Source organism: Dromaius novaehollandiae, chromosome 2, assembly GCF_036370855.1.
Source record: "Dromaius novaehollandiae isolate bDroNov1 chromosome 2, bDroNov1.hap1, whole genome shotgun sequence".
Lineage (NCBI taxonomy): Eukaryota > Metazoa > Chordata > Aves > Casuariiformes > Dromaiidae > Dromaius > Dromaius novaehollandiae.
The window spans coordinates 99,971,646-99,994,445 of record NC_088099.1 but is presented as its reverse complement, the minus strand read 5'-3'; the positions used below and the strand labels follow the sequence as shown (position 1 = coordinate 99,994,445).

At 41.4% G+C, this 22,800-nt stretch overlaps 1 protein-coding gene across 6 annotated transcripts in view; it reads left to right on the top strand.

Moving 5' to 3' along the window:
- Window positions 1–22,800, top strand: part of PHACTR1 (phosphatase and actin regulator 1) — a 316,301-nt gene that overhangs the window by 278,990 nt on the left and 14,511 nt on the right. For all 6 annotated transcript variants that reach the window (XM_064507040.1, XM_064507038.1, XM_064507039.1 and 3 more), the window contains 2 exons: window positions 12,362–12,417; window positions 17,840–17,901. In XM_064507040.1, the coding sequence (XP_064363110.1) occupies window positions 12,362–12,417; window positions 17,840–17,901 (118 nt within the window). The remainder of the gene's footprint in view (window positions 1–12,361; window positions 12,418–17,839; window positions 17,902–22,800) is intronic.

Here is a 22,800-nt window from a genome sequence, read left to right as displayed (position 1 = left end):
CTGCTCTCAGAAACGTCCCAGACAGCTTGCAGGGGTGCTGTATGGTATATGTATACCAGCAGTGATCTGCAGTGGCGAAAATAAAGCAATATTCTAATATGCATAAAAATAAATAGGATGGAAGTGTGTATTTCTTGCAGATTTTCTCAAAAATACTGCTCAAAGCAGTTTGAAAAGCTGACAGAGCGCAGTAGTTGTGAAAACTTTTTTTTCCCTCTTCCTTAGCAGCTGGTGTTGATTAGCTGTGCTTAGTAGAGCACCGCTGCTGTCGAGCAGGAACAGAGTTGTTGTTTGCACTAGGAAATCTCCCGTCTTAAGAGTGGGCTTAACACCCAATAAACTGTGTGGCGCAGGTGCGAATTTAGCATGCTTATAAAGCAAAAAGCAAGTCCACGTGGCTGTGGCCACTGGGGGCAGGACAAGGGTATTCTTTTACTTCAGCTCAATGCTTATGCATGAGAAATTGCAGGTTTTAAAGTAATGATGCAGTCAAGCAAAACTAGGAAACACACTGTACGCGTTTCCCCAGGCCATCCTAGCCTGCATATTTTAATACCAGGATTTTAATACCAACCTACAACATCTCATAGCAGTAGGCTGCAATTTCCAGTTTTACAAATACTTTGTGTGTCATCGATATATGTTCAGAAAGGATTTTGTGCTGGACTGTGCTACTTTCCTTTAATACCTCTGTCCAAGCCCACTCGCCTTGCCTGCACCATAGCTGGATACACAGGAAGCAGGAAAATGTCACAAAAGCAGAGCACTGAAAGCCCAGGAAAGAAGTATTTTAGTCCTGGCATCTCTAAACATATGTATGTGCCCCGCAGGGAAATCCAGGCCTCTCCAATGGCATGTCAGCAGCCATGAACAGACATAGTTTGCTTGTCTTGCATACAAAATATTTGGAATAATAAATCTCTTCAGCCTCTGTGCCTGAACATCAGCTAAATAAGCTGTTCATTCTAGTGGGGAACTCAAAAAACAATCACTGTTTTAAGGTACAGTTTCTTTGGAGGGCAAACAATCACAAAAGTGTTATTTTTAATAGCAGCCTCATTTAAAGTGTTCCGGGGAAGGCATTTACAACACAGTCCCAGCGGGGTTTGAGAAGTGAAGTACCTGAAGGGTCAAGGGGAAATGACTCTTCAGCTGAGCTGGGCCAGGAGCAGGCTTCTTTCCCATTTTGTACAAGAAAAAGGCTGTTGGGTCATTCCCCCCTCCTCTTTGTTTGACGTCAGCTCTAATTAAGGAAAAAAACAATGAGAAGGCTACTGGTCTCCCCCCTCCCCTCAGTTAGATGGTGATCATGAAGGGGACTTTTTACTTTTATAAAGTGTCTTCAACTTCTAAAATATAGGAGGGGGTGGGGGAATGTGCATGCAAGAATACATGCACCTGATATTAGTTGGAAAACTAATATTGGAGAAACTTCAGTAAACATTGAACTGAGCCCTCAACATTTCAGGGAAAATGTGAAAAGCTGGTGTCAAAATGTGCCTAAAGAGGAGAAAGACTTCAGCCTGTTCAGCATTTCACAGAGGTTTTGTACGTCCCTTTGCAAGTGTTTTGCTTCATGGGTTTGATTTTGTTTTGTTTTGAAGTTGAGAGTATTTGCCTGGAAATAGGAGCTTTGTTATTTGGAGATTATTGATTCCTGCTGCTAATTCCTTATTCAATGTAATAAGCCTCTTTGCAACATGCCATTTATTTTGCTGTGGAAATACTTATGAAGCAACAAAAAAGGGATTATCGCTTTGTGGTCCAGTTTAGCCTCCAGGTAATTATGTGCATCTCCGTAGCCTAAAGAGAAGAAAATGCAGATGGACCAAAACTTCTCCTGAGGAAAAAATATCTTCTTGTCATGCATTAAGGCCACTGGACTGAAAGCTAAAGGTGATGTAACAGTGAGAAAAATGTATATAATGTTTTCTAAAAAGAATCACCATGCAGTTTCCTAGTAGATGTTTTCTTCAATTGCAGGCAGATGAACAATTTCTTTTTCTTTTTTAAACTAACCAGTCTTGGTGTTTTCCACTTCTGGTGCAGCATGTTTTCACTGATGTTCCAGGAGATGCGACAATTTAAAAAATTATTTCTGGGCTTTGCTAATGCCTAGAGGTAGAAGTAGGCCCTGGCAGTGAAGATGTTAAATACACACCAGCTGGAAGGGGACAGGTTGTGTCCTTGAATGAGCTGGGAACCTGGACAGCGGGCAAATTTCTGGGTAAGGTGGTAAAACATGAAATTCCCTAGAAAAGTAATGGTTGAATTCACAAGCAGTCATACAGATACAAAAAAAAACAACATTATAAAAAATATGCAAAGATCCGGTCTGATTAGCAGGTATCTCAGATCTAGATGTGACCACTGAGTGGACAGGAATGACCCAGGCATCTACAAGGCAGCTGGTAAAATTAATATTGAGGAGAGCCGTCTTTGTAACCTGCTTCAGTAAACCTGTGCTTATAATTGCTAAAGCAGTTACGGCAATAGGAGTTGTGTCTGCTGGAGCTGGCTGAATAAAGGGTCTTTTCTGTTTGTTACTCATGCAGTGGAGCAAAATAATTGACCAGTGAGGGAGAGTAGACTGAATAAAAGTAGAAAATTGAGGAGGTATTTTTTTTTTTGTAACAAAAATGAAAAACTACATTTCAGCTCTGTCCCAAACATTTTGTCCAATGCATTTTTGAATGCTTTTTAAACCCTTCTTTTTTAAAAAAAAGTGTGTCTAGTTTTAAATGAGAAGTGAATTGTTTTCTCAGCTGAAACTATTCACCAAATTTGACCTCACCTCACAAATAGTTTCTGACCTGCTGGAACTCAATTTTTCATCAATTTTACTGTTTGCCACAAACGTGTTACCCAGCCCTAATTCTTAACCTGCATGTGAACGTTTAGGCCACAATCCTTTGCAGTCATTCACTGCTCTTTATAATTTGCCTTTCATACAGACTGACAGTCTGAAATACCTCTAGCATGAAATGGTTAATTGCTCTTAAAGCTCTCAAAATTGTTCACTTCCAGGAATTTCCCACTTCAATAACAACACAGAGTGTGAACCTTGTGCTGTTTCCTATACATCCTTTCTCCTAGAAACTGAATTATCGTGTTTTTGAATTGCTGACCCTGCCAACTTCTATTTTAAAAGTATTTATTTGGAAATTCCTGTATGGTGGATGTTATGAGCCAGTAAATAATTTCGCTTTTGGCTCATTTCTGAGAAAGTGGATAGGTTGTTGGGTTTTGACATTAACATATGTAAAATGCCTTTTTGGAGAGAAATTTGATTTGTGCAGTATTTTTTGAAGTATTGTTGCTTGTTTTTCCTCACGCTAGCACTGGTAAGATGGTCTAGAGCAAGCTAACATGATCAGAGGATATACACAAGACCTCTGTTTGTCTCCGTTCTTTATGGTCTGTAGTTGCAGTAATAACAGTGGAGACTCACACTAGCCGTACCAGCATTGAGCCCGCGGTCAGCAAACTGGTAGGATTTCCCATCCCAGCTTCCTTTGCTAGAACCAACATCTTTTTTGCATTTTGGATTGAGATTTGTCATGGTAACACCCATGACAGTCACGGATTATTTGGACTGCAAATGCAAATTACTCAGGTTGGTTTGTTTTGTCATTTTGAATGGCTCTGGCTTGATATTTTAGGATTACAGTTGTGCTAGTGCATATGTGAATAAGAGGACAGGGTGTTGTTCCTTTTTTAATTAGGCAAATTGTAGCCTGGCGGCACTAGAAGTGTAAGATACCCATTTATGCACAGATCATGTCTAGTATAGTCACTGTGATCCACAAAAGCCCATCATGAGGTCTTGTCTGCACACTAGCTAAATCAGGTGTGCGGGGGAGTCGATTCTTCTGTTGATGCGCTTCAACCTTTAACCCTTCCTTGGAGCTGGCAACTGCTTCTCATTTTAAGCAAAATTTAAGTTTGTGGCAGCTACAGATTTCTTAAAGAATGATCCCAGGGGGAGAGGAGTGCTGGGAAAGATCAGTGGGACTTTCGAGGGAAACTGGGGCAGAAAAAGGGAAGAGCTTTCCCATTATCCCTTCCACATCCCAATCCCCTCCATGAGCATCAGGAGCAGGGAGAACATGCAAAGAGGGGATGGGCCTCTGGTGTTCAGGCTCTGGCTTGGAGATGGCTCTGCTTTTAAAAAGGGTAATTTTTATGATAAGAAGCAGCCCTGTACTGAGGACTAGAGCAAGATCACAAATTCATTTAATCCAAGTTGCTAAAAACTCCAAAGGGTGGTCACGGCTCCTGTCACAGTCCTGTTGTTTAGCAGAAAGGTCTTTTAGACAGTTCAAGAGCCTCTTCAGGAGCATAAGCTGGGGGACACCGTTGCAGATACATTAGTGGTGATTGCAGATACATTAGTGGTGATCTGGTCTCCTACAGACCCTCCAAATACAACGTTACACTTCACAACTAAGTAAGTGCAGAAGATGGCAGGAGAAGCCTCCAATCACTGGTCTTGGGGGAAAAGAAAGATTATTGTATTTAAACAAAAAATTAACTTACTCTGAGGAGTAAGGGAAATCACTGGGTGTTTCAGATGTTTAGTCTCCAAATCTTTCCTTCAAAAACACATCTTTAAAGACTCATTGCAGTAAGTATGTTTGTTCACAGACATAAAACCACATAGCTAGTTATAGAGAGGCTATTTTAAAGCAAACCAGTCACAAGAATGCCTATAGATAGCAAGTATATCTATGCGGCTCACATTGATTTTCATGGTACTATTTTACTCCTGAAGTCATTCATGGATTGACCTCAGACTGTCAGCTACGATTCCATTAGCTTTGTAAAATCTTTTTTTGGATCAATATTAGTCCTTTTGGAGAAGCAAGTATCCTATCACAATACTGTAAAGGCAACAGAAGGGCAATCACTATCATTTTAGAACATTTTTGCTTTATTACAATGGGTCCTAATATCCATCTGTATTTTTCTGGCATGCTTTAGTTTTCCAGCCAGCATTTAGTACATTTATCCTTCTGGATTCCTAGTACTCAAAACTATCCAATTTTTATTGTTCCTAAAATATATTCTTCAATTAGATACATAATAAGTTCTCTCCTCTAAAAAAGAAAGATTGTTCTTTCATTCATGCTGCAACTGTTGGATGTTTGGTTGCTGGGATTAGGGATAAGAGATTTCAGAATTAATGCTGCCGAATTCATATGGTGTAACTATTTTAGTTCTGCCATGCTGTTTTTTAAAATTATTTAACCTTGAATGATTGTATTTTATGTGAAAAGCCAGCATTTGGCTAAAATATTTGATTTTAATGAAACAGTAAAGTAATGAAACAGAGGGGGCACCATTGCAGAGCCTGAGGTGTGAGACATGAGCTTGCATGATCTTGTACAGTGCTGCACACATCAGTAGGAGTTTTGCAGTTAATATTATTGAAAAGGATGCAAAACCTTAATTTGAGGTTGTCTAGCGCTGGAAATATGTGGCTTTATCTTTTGAAAACAATAAGAAATTAGGTAATCTGTCAGGAAAATACAGGTGCCTGTGTCCTGATCCTGCTATCACAAATGAGATCATTTTTAAAGGAGATTCTCTGGACTATCTTGCTGTGATTTTATGGAAGATTGTTGACTTGGATATGTCACTATTCAGACAGCTGTAAAACTCCATTCCTACTCAGAGTTACAGGGCTGTCTAGTCATTCCTTTATGTTTTTTAAAACAAAATTCAGAGTTTATGGACCAAGATGATTCTGTTTTAATTAGGTATTTTAAAGAAATACATTCTGTGTGCGATAGGCAAGATTTAACTTTATGCAGACATAGTGAATTGATGAAATCTATATTTTGACTGATTCTTTTTCCCCAGGAGACCTAATCTGATCTACTCTGGGCAGCCTGCTCTTTCTTGGGGAACTTATAACTTTCCCAAGAGTAAACCAGAATCATAATAAATTAATCCCTTAGTGAGCTGAAATAGAAAAGACTGCATTTTTTGAGCTTTGAGTCAAGAAGAACAAATTGGTCAGGTTTAGAGTTTTAAAGAAAAGACCGCCTTGGTTATATTTTTCACCATTCACAGATGTCTGAACAAACAGAAAACTCATTGATTAGTCTTCCTAAAAATCTTTGCAGCAATCTAAACTAGGTGGAACTTTAAAATTTCTTCGAAGCTGTTTTTTACGTAAAATGGGAGTTTGTGATAGCTGAAGTTTTGGGTGTAATAAGGGACTGCTTAGAGCCTAAATTAAAATCTGAACAACTTCAGTTGAAAATCTGATTTCCATGCAGAGCCCAGCTAAAAAGATGACTGCAAATGTGTGAGAGGAGTTGCCATTTGGGTGGTTCATGTGGTAGGCTGCTCTGTATTTCTCATGGTGCACTAGGAAGAAGTGCTGAGCAGAAGCACTGCCTCTCCTCTCCAGGACATGGGACTGTTGTCCCGAGGAGCTACAGATGGACCAGGAGGTCCAGCCCAGGGAAGAAACTGGGATGCTGAGGCTGCAGAAGTACCCTGCCAGGGAGCCACCGTCAGAAAGTCCTTAGATCTTCAACTGACGCTTACCAGTTTTTAATTTTTTGCCAAAAGGCAGCACTTCCTACCAAAATTCTCCAACTAGTTTTGATCTAAACTCTGTTTGAGTGGTGCTTCACTCATCTCCCTGGGGCTGGACTGGGGTGTCTGGCTGCTTTGGTTTTCTCTAGTCATTACCGTAGGGGTTTTTTTAGCTGCACAAGTGCCATGGTCTCCCAGGGCCTGAATGTTTTAAATCAGCAGGGAAGCAGACAGTAGTCATTATGTGGTAACTAAATCATGGCAAACTCTCTTCATGGTTTAATTGCCTTAATTTCTCAGGAAACGGAGTATTATCATGACAGATACCCAGAGACTTGTCACACAGGGGAAGAGAGCTTAAAGGAAGAGATAATGTATCTTACAAATTAACCAACATCTTAGTGCGGTTTCGTATAGGAATTTTAATGGTATAAAATTCTTACATTTGCCTCTTTGGATAGGGATTCTCTATTTAATATGCTTTCTGTTTACACGCTCATTGATAAAACTGTATTTGATCCCGTTTAATAATTCCTGTTAGGAGAAAACTAGTTCTCTGTAGACTTTAAAGTCTGGCTGGCAATATCTGGGATGATCCTTCGGGAGATGGTGAGCTGCCCAGCTTACAGGTATTTTTTGCTCATTATGCAATGGCGCAAGGAAAGGAGGTAGTTCTTTCCTGCCCTCTGCTAACAGTTAACTGGCACAAGCAAATACAAGATTTTCTACTCCTCCATTTTTCTTTTCTAATTTCCTATACTTGGCATGGGACTGCAAAGAGCTCCGGTAACCCATACTTCATCAATATTGCTATGCTACCAGCATTACTATTGGGAAGGCAAGCTAAATTAAGCAACAGTAAGACCCTTTACTCCTACTGAATTTTCCTCATGTCAAATTATAGAGCTGATGTAAATCAGAGCAATTTTATTGGCCTCAGTCTTGCTCATTTATGCCAGCTAACGATCTCTGTGACAAGTATGTTCTTTGTAGCAGACAGCTTCTCAAGTGCCTAACTCAGTTTTACTCCTCATTTAGAGTCCCTATCTCTAGGGCAATATGAACCCCATTGCAATGAAGTAAAAAGATTTGCATGTACAAAATTAATTTAAAAGTTGCTCCAGAGGTTATGCCCCACTGCATTCAGAAGTTATTTTACATCGGGGTAACTTATATCATAGTAACTCTTGTGTGAGCATGGCTGGACTCCAGAATATTTTGATGGTGTTTTGGATGCCTCGCTGTGCCCGTCCATGACCTGTTTACCTTTCAGTACTGCTCTTGGGTCACGCACACCAGACCTCTCCGTGTACGTAAGAGCTGGAGAGTCGCTGGGTTCTAATTCTTCTGTCTACAAACTCTCAGAGTTAACAAGCCTAGCAAGTATATGGAGCTTCATTTTCTAGCAAGCCCCCTACTATCTCCAGTCATTATATTTTCAAGTGAACCTATACTAAGCTGTTAAATATTATTACCCTCTGGGAAGAGGCAAATATGTATTCCTGATATCCAGAAACCACACGTCCAGCATCATCTTGTTCACCTTCCAACGAGCTGGATAGTATTAACCAGCTCTTTTTCCGAGCTCATCCACAGCAACCCAAGAGACTAAAAAGAGAGAGACACTTGACTTCTAGGGGGATGGCCCAGGCAACCAGGAGCACCTTCCTTCAGAGGTGTTACCAGGCAAATTGGCTGGAAAAATCTCTCTCTCATCTGCCTGGCTAGTCAGCCACGATCCCAAGAGCCCTCCAGACAGAGCCACTCTGCAGAGCAGGGTGAGCATCACTGTGGGGGCTCTTAATTTCAGTGTTTTGTGTTGCCTGGGGAGATGTACAGCTAGTTTTTCCTTTTACCGCTCATGCTGGACACTGCCACATTGAGCAGGAACTTCCCTTTCTGAGTTTGCTCTCCATGCTCCAAACAGCTACATGCACCAGTGAAAATGCTAACTGCCTTTCCTGTGGCTCCCTGAGGAGATCGTGCTCCCACCAGCCAGTACTTTAAATCAGGACCAGTTGACTTTGCACGTGGTTGCATCTTCTGCCCCTACGTTCCCGTTCATCCACCATGCCATACTCTGCCCAGGCCAGGACGAATTACCAAAAAAAACCCTCACTGCGCAATGTGCTTACTGAGAACTGAGCGCTGTATAGCCCAAGGAACATGATGCATTTGATCATACTGGGTTTAATTCAGAAAACTGGCTTCCTGTCAGGCTTATCTTTACAAATTTGAGCGAACTGTTTTATTTTCCAGTAACAGTCTCATTTGGGGTTGGGGTTTTTTTTCAGTGAAATCCTAGCAATGCTTTCTTTATATCATCATAAATGTTAGGAAGGACAGGTTTTCTTTTCGGTAAAACCTTTATCAGTGTATTTGCAAAACCACTATGAACAATATTGCAAGAACATGTGAAGTATAAGACAGACAATACATTGCAAAGCACAAACTGCAAGAAACAAGTATTCTTATGCCCTTGAATGCCTCAAACATTGCAAAACTGCACTGATGAGACAGAAACAATTAAGCATATTCACAGGGGCAATTTTAGATGCAGAAAGTGCTCTAAAAATTGTCACTTTCTAAGACCTGCCTGCCTTTTCCTTGCTTAGGTACCCATACTCTTGGAGCTTCATGAAGCAGCCAGAGGTACCGTTCTGATTAGCAACAGCAATGTACATTATGCTTGATTCTTATAGTTTTCATAAGCAAATCTTTCCTTTGCTGTTGCATCACCAGCCAGGCTCTGCTAGCACATCTGTCCTCACCTCCTTTTTCTCCTATTTATTCTGATTATGCTGCTGTTTAAACACTTGTCTCATGACCTCTGGCCTCTTGATAGCTTCACACAGCCCCTGTGATGTTAAATGAAATAAAGCACAGCAGCATTCCAGCAATCAAATCACTGAAATCAACCTCTGTAAGCTAGGTGGGCTTCATTAATACTTTTTTTTCTGAGCAGCGCAGGAGGGAAGGTAGAGCAGGCTGTGTCACCTCTAGTGTATGCCAAAATCAGAACAGTGCACTGAAGATGGTATACTAAAATTTGGTGTGAAAAGTCCTGTATCTTTGCGGCCATGGTAACAAAGCAATAACTACTCATGTTTCTTGATTTACAGGATCACTACCTAGTATTGAGTGTTTTAAAGATGGTAATGTTGACAATTGCTCAACATCTGGCAAACCTGAAAGTTAAGAGGCAAGAAAAAAGAACTAAAAGCTGTTCTGAGGTATTGGTGGAGTTGTTTGTAAAGCACAAAGATAGACTGAGGGTGGAGGTCACTGTGGAAGCAAGAGAAGAAAGGAAAGGAAAAGACCAAGAGACCAAGAAAAGAAATAATTATCAGTACTTGGTAGGCAAAGAAGAAGAGTCTGGGTGTGATTGAGGAGCTGGGTAAGAAGGGACTCACAATGAGGGAGCAGGAGCAGGCTCAAGCCAAAAGGATGATGGAAATGGAGACGCAGCAGCAGTTCATGGAGGAGAAAAGCAGATATTGGTAGTGGAGGCTGGGCCCCTCCAGAGCTTCCATTCATTACCTCCCTCGTCCTCCAGCTGCACTTCACACTTGCACTGTGAGGGCTAGTCATGCTTTTGTTAAACTACAAGGGTGCATTATCTTTTACTACTGCCCAGGTATTGCTATTTTTAAAATTCTGAGGTTTCTAAGAGTCCAGAAGGGATCTGCAGCCCCATGAAGGCAAATAGCTTTAGATCTCCAGGCTGTATCTATCAAAAATATCATGGCTTTTTTCTGCCATGTAAGTACATCCCTTGAAATGGTGGTCATCCTTAGGGCAGGAGCATGCTGCAGCCTGAAAAAGGCAGATTATCAGCTCCATAAAATAATTTGAATCTAGGTGGGGAACTCAGGGATCTCTGGCTCGCTTCCGCTAGGGGCTCTGCCACGCAGCTTGGGGAAGAAGCCTACAATCCATAAGTCTCTGAGCAGCTCAGCAGTACGGGATACATATAATGCTGAGGGCATACTTGGAGGAGATCTCTCTTCTCATGTGTGGAAGCAATGACACACTGTCAAGTAAAAGCTTTGTTTAAATGCATCAACTTCATGGCAGTTACTGAGAAGTAAATCTTTTTTCTTTTAGGTAAATCATTCATGTAGATAAACAAAACTTCAGCCTTTGATTTGAAGTTCTCCAGTGTGAACTGTTTTTGAGAGAACTGTTAGCTGAGTCTTTTAATCCTTGTTTTACTGGAAAAGGGGAGAACTTTGGGGGGAACAGTCTTTTAAACTGATTTCTCCTTTTACTTAATGTTTGATGTTTGTTCCTATAAAAATGGTCAGCCACCGAATGGCTGGAATCTGTCCTTAACATTCCTCTGATGTGTCCTCTTGAAAAGCATCACAATGCAATGGATTAAAAACATTATATAACTCAATTGCTGCAGACACACACGGTGAGGCTAAACTTGGCAACTTTTTCCCTTTAATTGTCAAGCACTGCTAGAAATTAAGTAAGTTTAATTGCTTCATAGTACTAAGGTGAAGTATCCCATTAGCAGCAGCTACCATATGTTAAAGATAATAATAATGGCAGCACTTGAATAGCACTTTTTGTCTTCAAAGTACTTTGCAGACATTCATTGCCTCTGAATTAAGGATGAGTTTTGTCCCTTTCAGCACTTCTCCATTGAGGTAAATGTTCAATCTGCCATGGGTAAGAGACAAGGCTAATGAGTCCTAATGCTCTACTGGAGTAGGGCCCTATTTTGTTGTTTTGTCTTAGTGGGCAAAGCCGCCACAGAGGTGGTACAGCTGGTATCACCTCAGCTGGTGGAAGTCTTCAGGTTGTGTAAAATCAGGTATGTCCAGCGCCCCCAGCCTTCATACAGCTGGAGTAGGGAACAAGGCTTCTGTCTGTCCCATGTGCTCCAGCACACACAGAGGAGCTGATGAGCCAACTCACAGAGCAGTTGGTAACGAGCAAAGAGCGAGGCCTCCGAGTCAGGAACGTCTCTGAACGACCGCATCCGAATGATGAGGAAGGCTCTATTCTGTCACCGAAGTCATCAACAAAACTCCCATTGACTTAGAGGAGAGTATGAGCAGGCCCAACAGCGTTGACTTCTGATGTCATCTCACTGGTTTTCTTTGTTTTCCTAATACCCCTTTGTGCTTCTCTCCCTCGCTTTGTATTCTGACTGTTCTGATTGTTTCTGCGCTCAGGGCTCCCGTTTGTAATTCGATTGCGTTTGTTGTGACTCTATTATGTACAGGTTGACTAGCAAGTCATGCTAATTTATCATGATAAAACTTAATAAAAGTGGCGTGGGGAGGAGGGAAGTGAGGGTGTGGAGGAGGACGGCCGCTACTGTGCTGCAGCCGGTGCCGCCAAACCGTCCCTTGTTTTTTCTGTGGTCCGTCTGTGAGTTCAGGCAGAGTTTGAACAAACTGGGCGCAGTCAGGAGGCTCACGGGAGGGCAGGGAGAGGGGCGACTGGGTCTTAGCTTGGAATCCTTGTGCAAGTCAGGAAGCAGGCATGGGAGGAAGGAAACTAAGTGAAGACATCTGTGTAGCCTAGCTTTCGGCGGCTGTGCCTGGGGTAGGGGTGGGAGTGTCATGCCTACGATGACATAACATATTTGGTCTTTCATGGGTTGAAAACAGAGGAAACGGCGAAAGCAAAGCATGGTCTGTGTCATGCATGGCACAGGCATAGCAAGTACATAATGGAGCAGTGTCTGTGCTTGCCTCTCTGCCTTTTACACCACAAAGTAACTCTTAAAGGCTCTGAACTGAAGAGGATGTGATATGGTCCAAAAACTGATCTTGGACTTTTTTCGCAGACGACTGAGCCAGAGGCCGACTGCTGAGGAACTGGAGCAGAGGAACATTCTGAAACGTAAGTCCTGATCCTAATGAGACTTAATCTGGAGCCAGCTAGTTTGGATTGATTTAGGTATATGTTGTGCGTTTTTTATAAAACATAACTATTCTATTATGTGCATCATAAATAATAATAAACTGCATTATAAATGCAAATAAGCATGCAAGTCTATACTGAACTTTAGAACTGTCGAAACATTCATTAACATTAGAGCCAGTAAGTTCACAAGTATGAACAGTCTCTGGGAAAAAAAATCCAGCCATTGAATCTCTTTTGCAAGTCCTGTTCCAAACAGAGGGGCATTTTGAAAAGCTTTTATGCTGCTCTCACACAGATGAGCATCCCATTATAATTCAGTAAAGACTTTAGGATGTGGCTTGAATTTTCAAACCTTTGATCTTCACTGTTCCTTTAAATAAACCAAAAATTTAGTGGTAGATCTTCAAAACCTTAAATGATATTTTAAAGAGGCAAAACACCATTTACAGAGCCTGGTCTGAGTTAAGTTAGTAGATGTGTTGCCATCAACTTCAACGGAAGCAGGACTGAGTTCAGACTAAATCTCATGATCTCATGAATGAATCAGACTTACTTAAAAAGAAATGTTTCTTTACTCACATCAAAGTGGTTTGAATATCAAAAAAGTCAAAGCTGTTTGTCTAAACGTTCTGTAGTTTGAAAACAGAGAACAAAAGAAAGAAGTTCTTCCCTTTTTAAGTTAGTAATCCATCATTGCAAGGAAGTTTAAAAAAGGAATACAGGAAAAAGTATTCCTAAATAGTGCCTTAAAATACCATAGTGTCTGCTTAGTTAGGATCATAATGTGCCTTTCATTGTTGTTCAAATAACTGCATTGCACAGAATCATAAGAGTGTGGTAGCAGGAGATTAATTTTCTGGGAGTTAGTAAAATTGATTGATTAAATACTGCAAAATCAAATTCCTAAGACATCTGTGATAGTGTTAGGGAATAAAACAGCAGGTTTTTTCCATTTGTTCATGTTACTATGCATGCCAGACAAAGAGAAAGACACCACTGCCAAGGTAAAGATGAGGAAAGATTGGACACCAGAGCCTGTCTGAGTGACCCCGTGGCCACCAGGAAAGCCATTTGATTGGGGTCAGTTCCCTTTTAATAACCATGCGCCTACTGGCTACTCCACACTCCATGCCTGACAGCTGCAGGAGGTCAGCCTTCAAGAGGGCAAAAAACGGGGAGACAGGTGGTGTATCCAGCTGTGCCATCGTCCTTGGCAGGGAGCAGAACAGCTGGAGGAGAGGGGACCTGCAGCGTGACCAAAGCAGGGCTTGGGTGAAGGGGAATGGACGCCGATTCTTTAGGCAGCTCGTGTCATCATCCCAGGACTTGAAGCCAGCATGAGCCACCATGTGTCATGCACCACCTAGCACTGCTACGTGACCAGTTAACACCAGCCTGGCACTGGTGAGGGGGGAAGCCAGGGGCTGGGGGAGGTGGGGATCTCAGACAGCTGCTCTGGCAGTGGTATTTGAACTGGCATGAACAGAGAAGCAACATCTTCAAACCTGGGTGCCTTACGCAGATATTCTTAAAGGTCACCTTGTCAAGTGTCATGGTCACATAGCAACCTGACTAGTCTTATATTTCAGTGGAATTATCCCCTTAGTCACATCAGTTTCTTTTTGAGTTGAATGTAGGCTCCTAAGTGACAGAGGCGTATTTGAATATTCTCCTGAATCTGGAATGATATTTTATTCCCTAAATGAAATTTGTAGCTTGGTTCCTAAGCACAGATCTGCCCCAAAGTATGTGTGTCTTCATAGACAAACAACTTCATAATTACAGGAAAAAATAATGTGATATTTCCAGGGCATCCCAACTTTTGGTGAAGCACAGCAGGACAAGGAACAAACAATTAAAATAGAACGTAATTAAAAAAAAAAAAGCATAAAATGCCATAGTGTTAAAAAAGTAAAGTATCTGCTCTGTACAGCATTGTTTTGTGTTCTTTCTCTAGACAGCTGAGAAATAGAATTATGGTAAGTATAGTAGAGCCTGATTAGAAAAGATACGTAGGAAGCAATAATGAAAAAGGAGTATTAAAGTCTTTGCCTAACCAGGTCAAGCTATTTTCAAAAGCCCAGTTCACAGCATACCAAAAAAAGAGAAAACACAGCAACTCCTGGTTGAGTAGATAGGATTTCCTCCACAGTTAAAGCTGAAATTTCCTTGATGCAAATGTCTTGTTTAGTACCTTGATGTTCCTGTGACATTAACTGCATTATTGCGAGATCTGACAGCAAGAAATGAGGCAAAATGCATTTCTACATCCAGTCTTTATACGTGAAGTGATTACTTCCTAGCTCCAGGGTGCTGGGATAACTGGGAGACAGCCTTCTTCGCTGAATTACAATGGCAAAAAGTCCATTACACAAATCCAACTGCTTGCTAGTAGCAACAGTAAAACTATAGCAGCCAGAGCAAAGAAGCTAAGAACTGGGGAAATAATGCTTGAAGGATCCTTCCCTGAAGTATATCCAAGTCTCCCATTGATTCTTATTTAAGTCAAAGGCATGTAGTGTGAGTAAGTCCAGACCTGCAGGGTTAACATGAAGACCGATCAGCTCTTTTTGCAGTTAATACATCCAGGCCATACTAGTTTAAGAGGAAGGATGCCTGCATCCCTCTCACCCACCACCACCAGTGCCATTTCTGTGGTGGACAGAAGTCTTCAGCTACTTCAGTTGTCAGCTTGACACATTCAACTTGCATAAATTCCTCATAAAACAATAGTTAGCTGAGCTCTCAGGGTCTCATGCCATTCTGTTCAACATTTCACACTGGCACAGAAATCAGGCCCAAAAAACACACCCCCATGCATGCGCACACATGGGTCTAGAGGAACAGGATATCTCCTGAACACTTAAGATAAAATAAAGCAACAGTTTTGTAGCTTCACGAGAGTCACATGATTTAATTATTCTTTAAAAAATGGCTAGAACAAAGTCATTTTCTGTTTTCAGAGGAGGATGGATTCCTAATTCCCAACTTTGATTTGGCAGAGGTTTCCGAGCACAAAAATGAACCACCGTAACTAAGGTTTTTATGTAACTCCTCAGCTGTTTTCAGTTCTGCCCCGACTCTATGCAGACTCTCTTTACCTCTCTCAGTTCACAGCTTAATCTTAGAAAGATTTATTCAGTGTCCCTGTTACTGCAGGTAAGCATTTGCAATACCAGCTCCTCTAATTTTGAGAAACAAAGGAAGTACAGAATTGCTAGAAGAGAATCCAGCCCAGAGGAGACAGGGACCATTGAAAGAGAAAAGGAAACATGAAAAATATATTTATCAGTGTAGGTGTTCCAATTATCATTTTAAAAGCCATTAGTAACTTTCTCATCTGTCTCCTTATCTGTTTTTGCTATAGTATCAGATTTTTTCCTCCAGAAAAGGTAAGCAGTATTTTTGGAAATAAGACATTTAAAAATCAGAGGCATATTATAAAATTTCGTAACATTGACTGACTTTTTGTCCATTTTGGTGGAGAATTTCTCATCCTGCTAAAGTCAGTGAGCAATTACTGTAGACCTCAGAGAGGCTGTCACCTCTATCATCCTGTGCAGCAAGAAATCTGGCTTCCCACCTCACACTCCTCACCTGCTCTGTGACTTTGCCCACATGCTCTGTACCTTAGGTCTTATTTCTGGCAGTGAAAGCACCAATTTAAATACACTGGTTGGAATCATTGCATCGCCTCCACTGCGGACGGACTTCCACTGAGTTAGTACCTCCTTATATTGTATTTGTCTCAGTTGGTTAGCGGACGTGTGAGTGCTGACCTGTGCTCGCTTGGCGAACGGCTGGGCACTTGAAGAACTCACCGTCTCTAGCGGTTTTTTACTGCTGCTCTGTCAGAGGTGCCTGCCTCTCCAGCAGGATCAGCAGAGTGGAAAGTGGGATTCCCACTTGGTTTTAATTCAGTGCAAAGTTGGGCAATTTTGCTGAAACCACCTGTGCTGAAGGAATTGAGGAAGATTTTCATGTTCTGTTTCACTGAGTCTAGCAGGGGGGCACTAACATCTTAAACTGTCTCAGTTGTCTGCTAAGTGAATACAAGTTGGTGCCCCTTTATTCCTCCACAACTGTGCTAAACTTGTGTTCAAATCATGTAGAGAGCATCCCTTAGCTTCTCTACAAAACAAGGGAAGCTTTTCAGGTGCTCTGAGACCCTTCAGTGAAAGGCATTATGTACATTATGTTCTGCTTGTGTAAAATGACCTAGTGATGGAAAGGATTTGGCCTCAGAGTTCACTCCAGCAGCCAAAGTATGACTGCAGCCAGAGCTCACATCATCAGCCACTTCGTTTTGGCCTGCTAGCTAAGAAGCCTGGATGGGACAGTTATGCCCATCCAGGCAGGGACTAACATTTTTGAAGTGGCCTAGGAGGTGTGTATCTCCCCTGCAGACAGTTATCCCTACCTGAGCTACTCCTATCAGAGTGAGAGCAGGATCCTAAAAGGGGCACAGTATAGTTGTATGAGAAGCTGATGAGTTGTGTTTGCCTGAACCCATCAGCTAGGCTGACGTAAAGGCAGTTTTTATGTGTGGGCATGATTTGATTAAGGAGCAATTCAGACATCAGGGAAGCAACAGAAACAGGTCCTAACTGACTTAAGAGCTGAGTATCTGGGAACCCAGTTTTTAGTGACTTTTAGTAAACATCAGTGCAGAGAGATGCTTGAGTTCATAAGCTGAAGAAGAGGCACAGTAGTTGCATGTTAGATATCGTCTTCCTGAGTGATAATGGTTCACGCTTGCCCTGGTAAGAACTTGTCACACATGAACATCTGTTTTAATTTTTTTAATTTGTTTTAATTTTGGAAGCAGATTGCCCTAGGATGTGCTTTTACGCTCCAGTGCAATGTTGTGAAGGCTCGTGATAGAAGGATAGTCTGTCTTTACTCTGCTTAGACTGTGGGAAATTGGCAATTTTACTTGGCATTCCTACTCTGAGTTCTCTTTCCATTCTCTCCAAAGAGTAGCTGTAGAGAAATTACTCTGTATCTGAAGAAGAACGCATCTTTTTCTTTTCCAACTGTTAAACTTGCAGCCTCCTTTCCTCAAAACCCAACCATATCATATCTGCACCTCCTGAGGCCACGAGGCTAGCAGCCATAGCGATAATGGTTTCTGGAAAGCTTGCTTGTTGCCTGGCCCCTCTAGAAAGCAAGACACGTGAAGAGGTGCCAACACAGGGAAAAGGAGGCTGTAGATATTTCATGAAGCGTATGAGGAAATGCAGTAGCTAGGGATCAAGGAAGTTTGCTAGTCCCAGAGGGACATGCTGTGCATCAGAGAAGTCCTGAAACATTAATATACTGGTGGCGAGGCTTATTTGTTGCATACTGTACATGTCTGATCACTCCGCAGTCTGAGAGCTTTGTAAATCTTTTACAGCTCGGAATGAGCAAGAGGAGCAGGAGGAAAAACGGGAGATAAAGAGAAGATTAACCCGTAAGGTGAGAAGCAATTTTTATCCTATTGTGGCACTACCGTAACTTTCTCCCAACTGCACAGTTATTTGCCTTTTTCCTTTCCACAGCACCATTTTTAAAAAGGCAGCTTGAAACAATTCTTAAAAGAAATCTTTAAAAGAAATCAGCTCTGTTGTAGAGTGTAAGTCCCTGTAAGTGACAGTCACTGTAAGTGACAGTGAAGGCAAGAGCTTTGGGGCTATTGCCAGTAACATTTTGAAGCTGGGCAAAAGATCTAATTTCTGTAACAGAAAGGACTTTGAACAGTGAAGGATACACAGGCTTAGCATCGATCTAACTCTGCTCCCTGTTAATGTAATGGCTTCCAAGGATTGCAGGGAGAGCAAAGTCCAGGCAATGCTTATTGCATTTGAAAATTCCACTAGAAAGCATTAAACCGGGAAATAGACTTTCTCTGGAAGAAGAGGTTGTCACTGGAGGCATTTAAACTAAATAGAAATAAACACTTAGAAAATGGTGTATAGTGCAGAAAACAATCTTGTATCAGCAGGGAAGGACGGACTAAACAGCATAGTATTTTGGTTTTGGTTTTTCTTCCATTTGGAAATCATTTACTCTTAAAACCAGATATACATGTTTGTTTCTCCACTGGTGTGAATGTCTACAGATGTCCCAATATATGTAGCTAACAGGCTAGCCTGTTATTGTAGATAAACTTTATTTTGGCACTCACTTATTTCCCATCTACAGAGATGGAGAAAGTTCCCTATAATTTGTGCTCACACCAACCCATTCCTGTACTTTTTAAATCTTTTTGACCTATGTGATTGCAAACTTTCATGGTATAAATAATCACAAAGACAAAGGGCTGTAAACAGTATATATATGCAGAGGTTACATTCAGAGTTTTGGATTGGTTTCTTTCATGATTAGAAATCTCAAACTTTCTTCTGAGCTCATGTGAGTCAGCAGAGCTCTCTGCCATCAACTGGGTGATTCTGCTTTTGTCTGCAGGAGCTAAAAATGTGGCCCAAAGAGCTAGAATATTATTTTTAAAACACTTATATTCCTGACAGCAACGGCAAGGATGTTCTCACATCCCCTGATAGCGTTGTCTGAAAGAAAAGAAGCTAACTGCATTGCAGATGGGCCTTAAGCTCTGCGTAGAAACTAGAAATACTGTTTTACCAGTCTTTCAGTTTCACTGTACATAGAAGGGTAAACATGTACAGGAATCCGATCCAAACATTAGTGCCATCTGATGAACAGCTGTAACAGATAAAAAGCAAAGCTACCCAGACACAATCTGCTGCCTAAGAAGTGGAGGGTTGCTAACCCAGCCTGCATGATCACCATACACATCCCATCTTCTGCTATTTTGTAGGAAAGGTGCATAGTACGTGAGTTGTCCATTGCAGATGGAGGCCTCAGCTATGTGGTAATCTAAAACAACCAGATTGCTGTAGCATTGCAGCAGTATCTACTCCTTGAAATTTCAGCAGCTGTCTTCTATGATTATTTTTTTTGTCTTGTTCCTGCTTTTAAGTAGGAACAATGGCAAGAAGAGTGTCGGTCCAGTCCCCTGGCAATCTGCTCTTTAATGTTCATATCCACATTCCAGGTCACATTCCTTTTAGCCTTTTTTGGCTTCTTTCTGAATAAGGATTCCCTCCCCGTGGCACGTTTGTGAGGTTGGTAGCAACATGACTTAGCACTGTTTGATTTTGATTATTTTTTAAACTATTGTTAATTGTTGTAGTGACAACTTGTGTTTTCAATGAAACAACAACAAATTTTAGTCTCGCCTACCAAACATACTGTCAGAAAAGCTCAGAAATCACTAGAGGAAAGAAGCGAATAAAATGTGCAAGTGGATATGTAACACCTAGAAATGCTAAGCACCTAGTGAATTCTGCAAAAGCTGGTTTTATTCCCCAGTTCTGTCTTTCATGAATACAGCCCAGATGTGTCTCTGTGTTTACAGACGAGTGACAGGCTCCTTCTGTCCATCTGTACTGAAGTCTTATTACCAACGGATTTTAAACCTCAGATCAAGGAGAAGTTTAACTGAGCACGTCAAATGTTTTCCCCAACAGACCTCTCTCTTTGCAGTGGGTTTTAATGCACACAAATGCCCACAGGGTAAATTCAGCATAAGGAAAGTATGTCAGGTCACCTTCTTGTAACCATGTATGGTTGGTAATAGGAAGGAAAGGGGTCCTGGAGCAGCCACTGAAAAGGTTTTTCATCCTACACTGTGAAAATTGCTACTGTCCCTGATTTTTGGTAGTATCATTCCAGCTCTAGGGGAACAACTCACTTCATCCATTAAAAAGCTGTTCTTAAAATTCCTTCAGAACTGACATTTTGTTGCAGTATTATGATGATGAACTGTTGCATGACATACTGAGATAAGTAAGATTACCTTGCTCGGTATAGATGCCTTAGTAAAGTCAGCAATAAATATCTACTTGAATTCATCATCTGGACAGGCAATATCTAAAAAAATTTTTTTTGAATCAGGTGACATATAACAAGCTTCCCCTTTAAGCACTTTTCATCCTCTCAGCCTCATCTAACTCCAAATTAACCAGGGATAGGGAATAGCTGCCATTCAAAGAACTAAAAGGAGGCAAATTCAGTTTGGTGCAGTCTCTTTTAAACTCATTTCCCTTCTCCCATAGGAAGGAAAGATAAAGCATATTCACCTGTAACCAGAATTTCTAAACATGGGTTCTGCATATCCAATCACCTTGTTGATCCCTCTTCCTTCTCCTTGAGGTCCAGCTCACTACTTCAGACATGTGGACCTTTATAGTTTGATAGGAGGGACATGTGAATATGAGGGAACTTCTCTGAGCACTGGTCTAGGCCACCCCACAAGCCCGTTCCCAGAATATGAATGTGCGAAGGCCCTCTTGGGGAACTGCTGCATCCAAGTCCCCTCCATGAGAAGTTCTGCACCCCCAGGAAATACTACAAAGAATTTATCCTCTCTTAACCTCGGTGAATTTGGCTGTATACCAAGGCAATTAACACAAGCCTGAACTCCCCATGAGGACTCACATTCCAGAGATGCAGTCGTACCTCAGATTAACAGAACATGTTACAAATCACTAGCAAAGAAGAATAGAACTCTTCTTTTCCTATCTTCTCTCAAATGGCATCATGCTCCCTGTTTCCAGAGCTGTTAACTGCTTCCTATCCCCCATTGTCAATAGTTTATTTTCACAAAGGCCTACCTCCAAAACTAAAATTCTCAGAGCAGTAACAATGACAACTTAAATGATGATGTGTGGCTCTTGCTTAAAGGCCTTGCATTAAAGTCTGTGAAATCTTTGCTCCCGTTAAATTCTCACCCCAGTAGAACTTAAACTCTCTGTTCATAGGTGAGCGAGCTGATGCCTCACTGGGAAATGTCTTGCTCAATCATTCATTTCTTTAATTGACCTCCCTTGGCTTGGATCCGGGCAGGGTGTTTGAAGTAATGAACTCTTGAGAGAGGTGTGACTATTTAGAGGAAGGTGAGAAGAAGAGGCAAAAAAAGGTTAGAATATAAAAAAGGTTAGCTGCTAATTTGGATAAATTGCATTTCTCCTCAAAGAGGGAAAAGGGCTTGGGGCCATTTTCATCACATCCTGCTCCTTTGTTAGAGCTACAAGGACCCAGTCTTTCCACAAAAGGTGGGGAGCAAAGGAGGGTGGGAGTTGTGTACACTGCCAGTTAGGATCTGTAGTTTTTCACCTTGATTTCATCATTAAATGACAACCATAACATTTTAATGAGGTAAGAAAGCAGGCAATAATGAAGTGACAAGACAACGAGCTCTTATGTTTGAAGAGGGGCAAACTCAGCATCTCAGATTTGGCTAAATTCCAAAACCAGATTGGCAAAAGCATGTTTCTCTCCACTTTACCTGGTGACAGTGCTTTGGTTTGCTTCATTTCCCATGCTGAGAAAACAGGGTTTTGTTTTAAACCTTCTCTTGCAAATTCGTTTAGTATCAAAGCTTGAAATGTTTTATATTCAGTGATCCAGAATATACAGAGGACAACTTGACCTCCCATGACCAGACAAGTGTTTCTGTCCTCATTTGCAGTGCTTTTATGCTAATACAAATCCATTTATTTCAAAATGGGTAATGCCCTGATTTCTGCTAAAATAATGGAGAACTCCCCCAAAAAAGTTGTATTTCTCCCTCAGCTCACAAATCTTCACGAACAGATAAATAGAAATGCATATGCCAAGGTAGTACACCCAGAAAAAGTGGAGACAGACACAAGTACATCCCTCTGGCATTAACAGAAGTAAGTAAAAAAAAAAAAAAAAATCCCTTTTTGTCATGCTTAAAAAAATGTCCATACTCATGCCAGATTTTTATGGTGAAGTTCTTATCATAGGCTACCTGTTTTTTGAGGAAACTTCTCCTTAAAGTTCCTCCCTGAAAATTTTCTCATCTCACCAGTGTCAATAGAGCCTGACAAAATATGTAGGGAGGCAGGGGGCCAGCTCAATGCGTAAGATCCCTTCCTTCCTGCTTGCAGCACCATCGCCTTATGCAGGCAACTGCATCATGTCCTTGAATGTTGCTTTTCGCTGTGTATTTCCAGGGTCCCCCTTTCCTTCTGTGTGGTAGAAGAAGCAGAGACCATTTTCAGTTGTTGTCCATGAAGTATTTTGCAGCATTAGATGTTTGACCCAAGACACTGCAGCTCATGTGTTACAAAAATAAATTCCAGGGTGAGATCTCAGGTGAGCTGTGCCCTTATCACAGACACTGAGCTGATGCCTGCCATGGAGCCATTTACGGAGTTTGCTCTGCAAAGCCCTCTCCCTAGCTGTCACTATCATTAAGATATAAGGGTGCTCTGCAAAGTCCAGACCTACTGAGAGATCCCAGTACTTAGCAGCTCACGAGAAGTC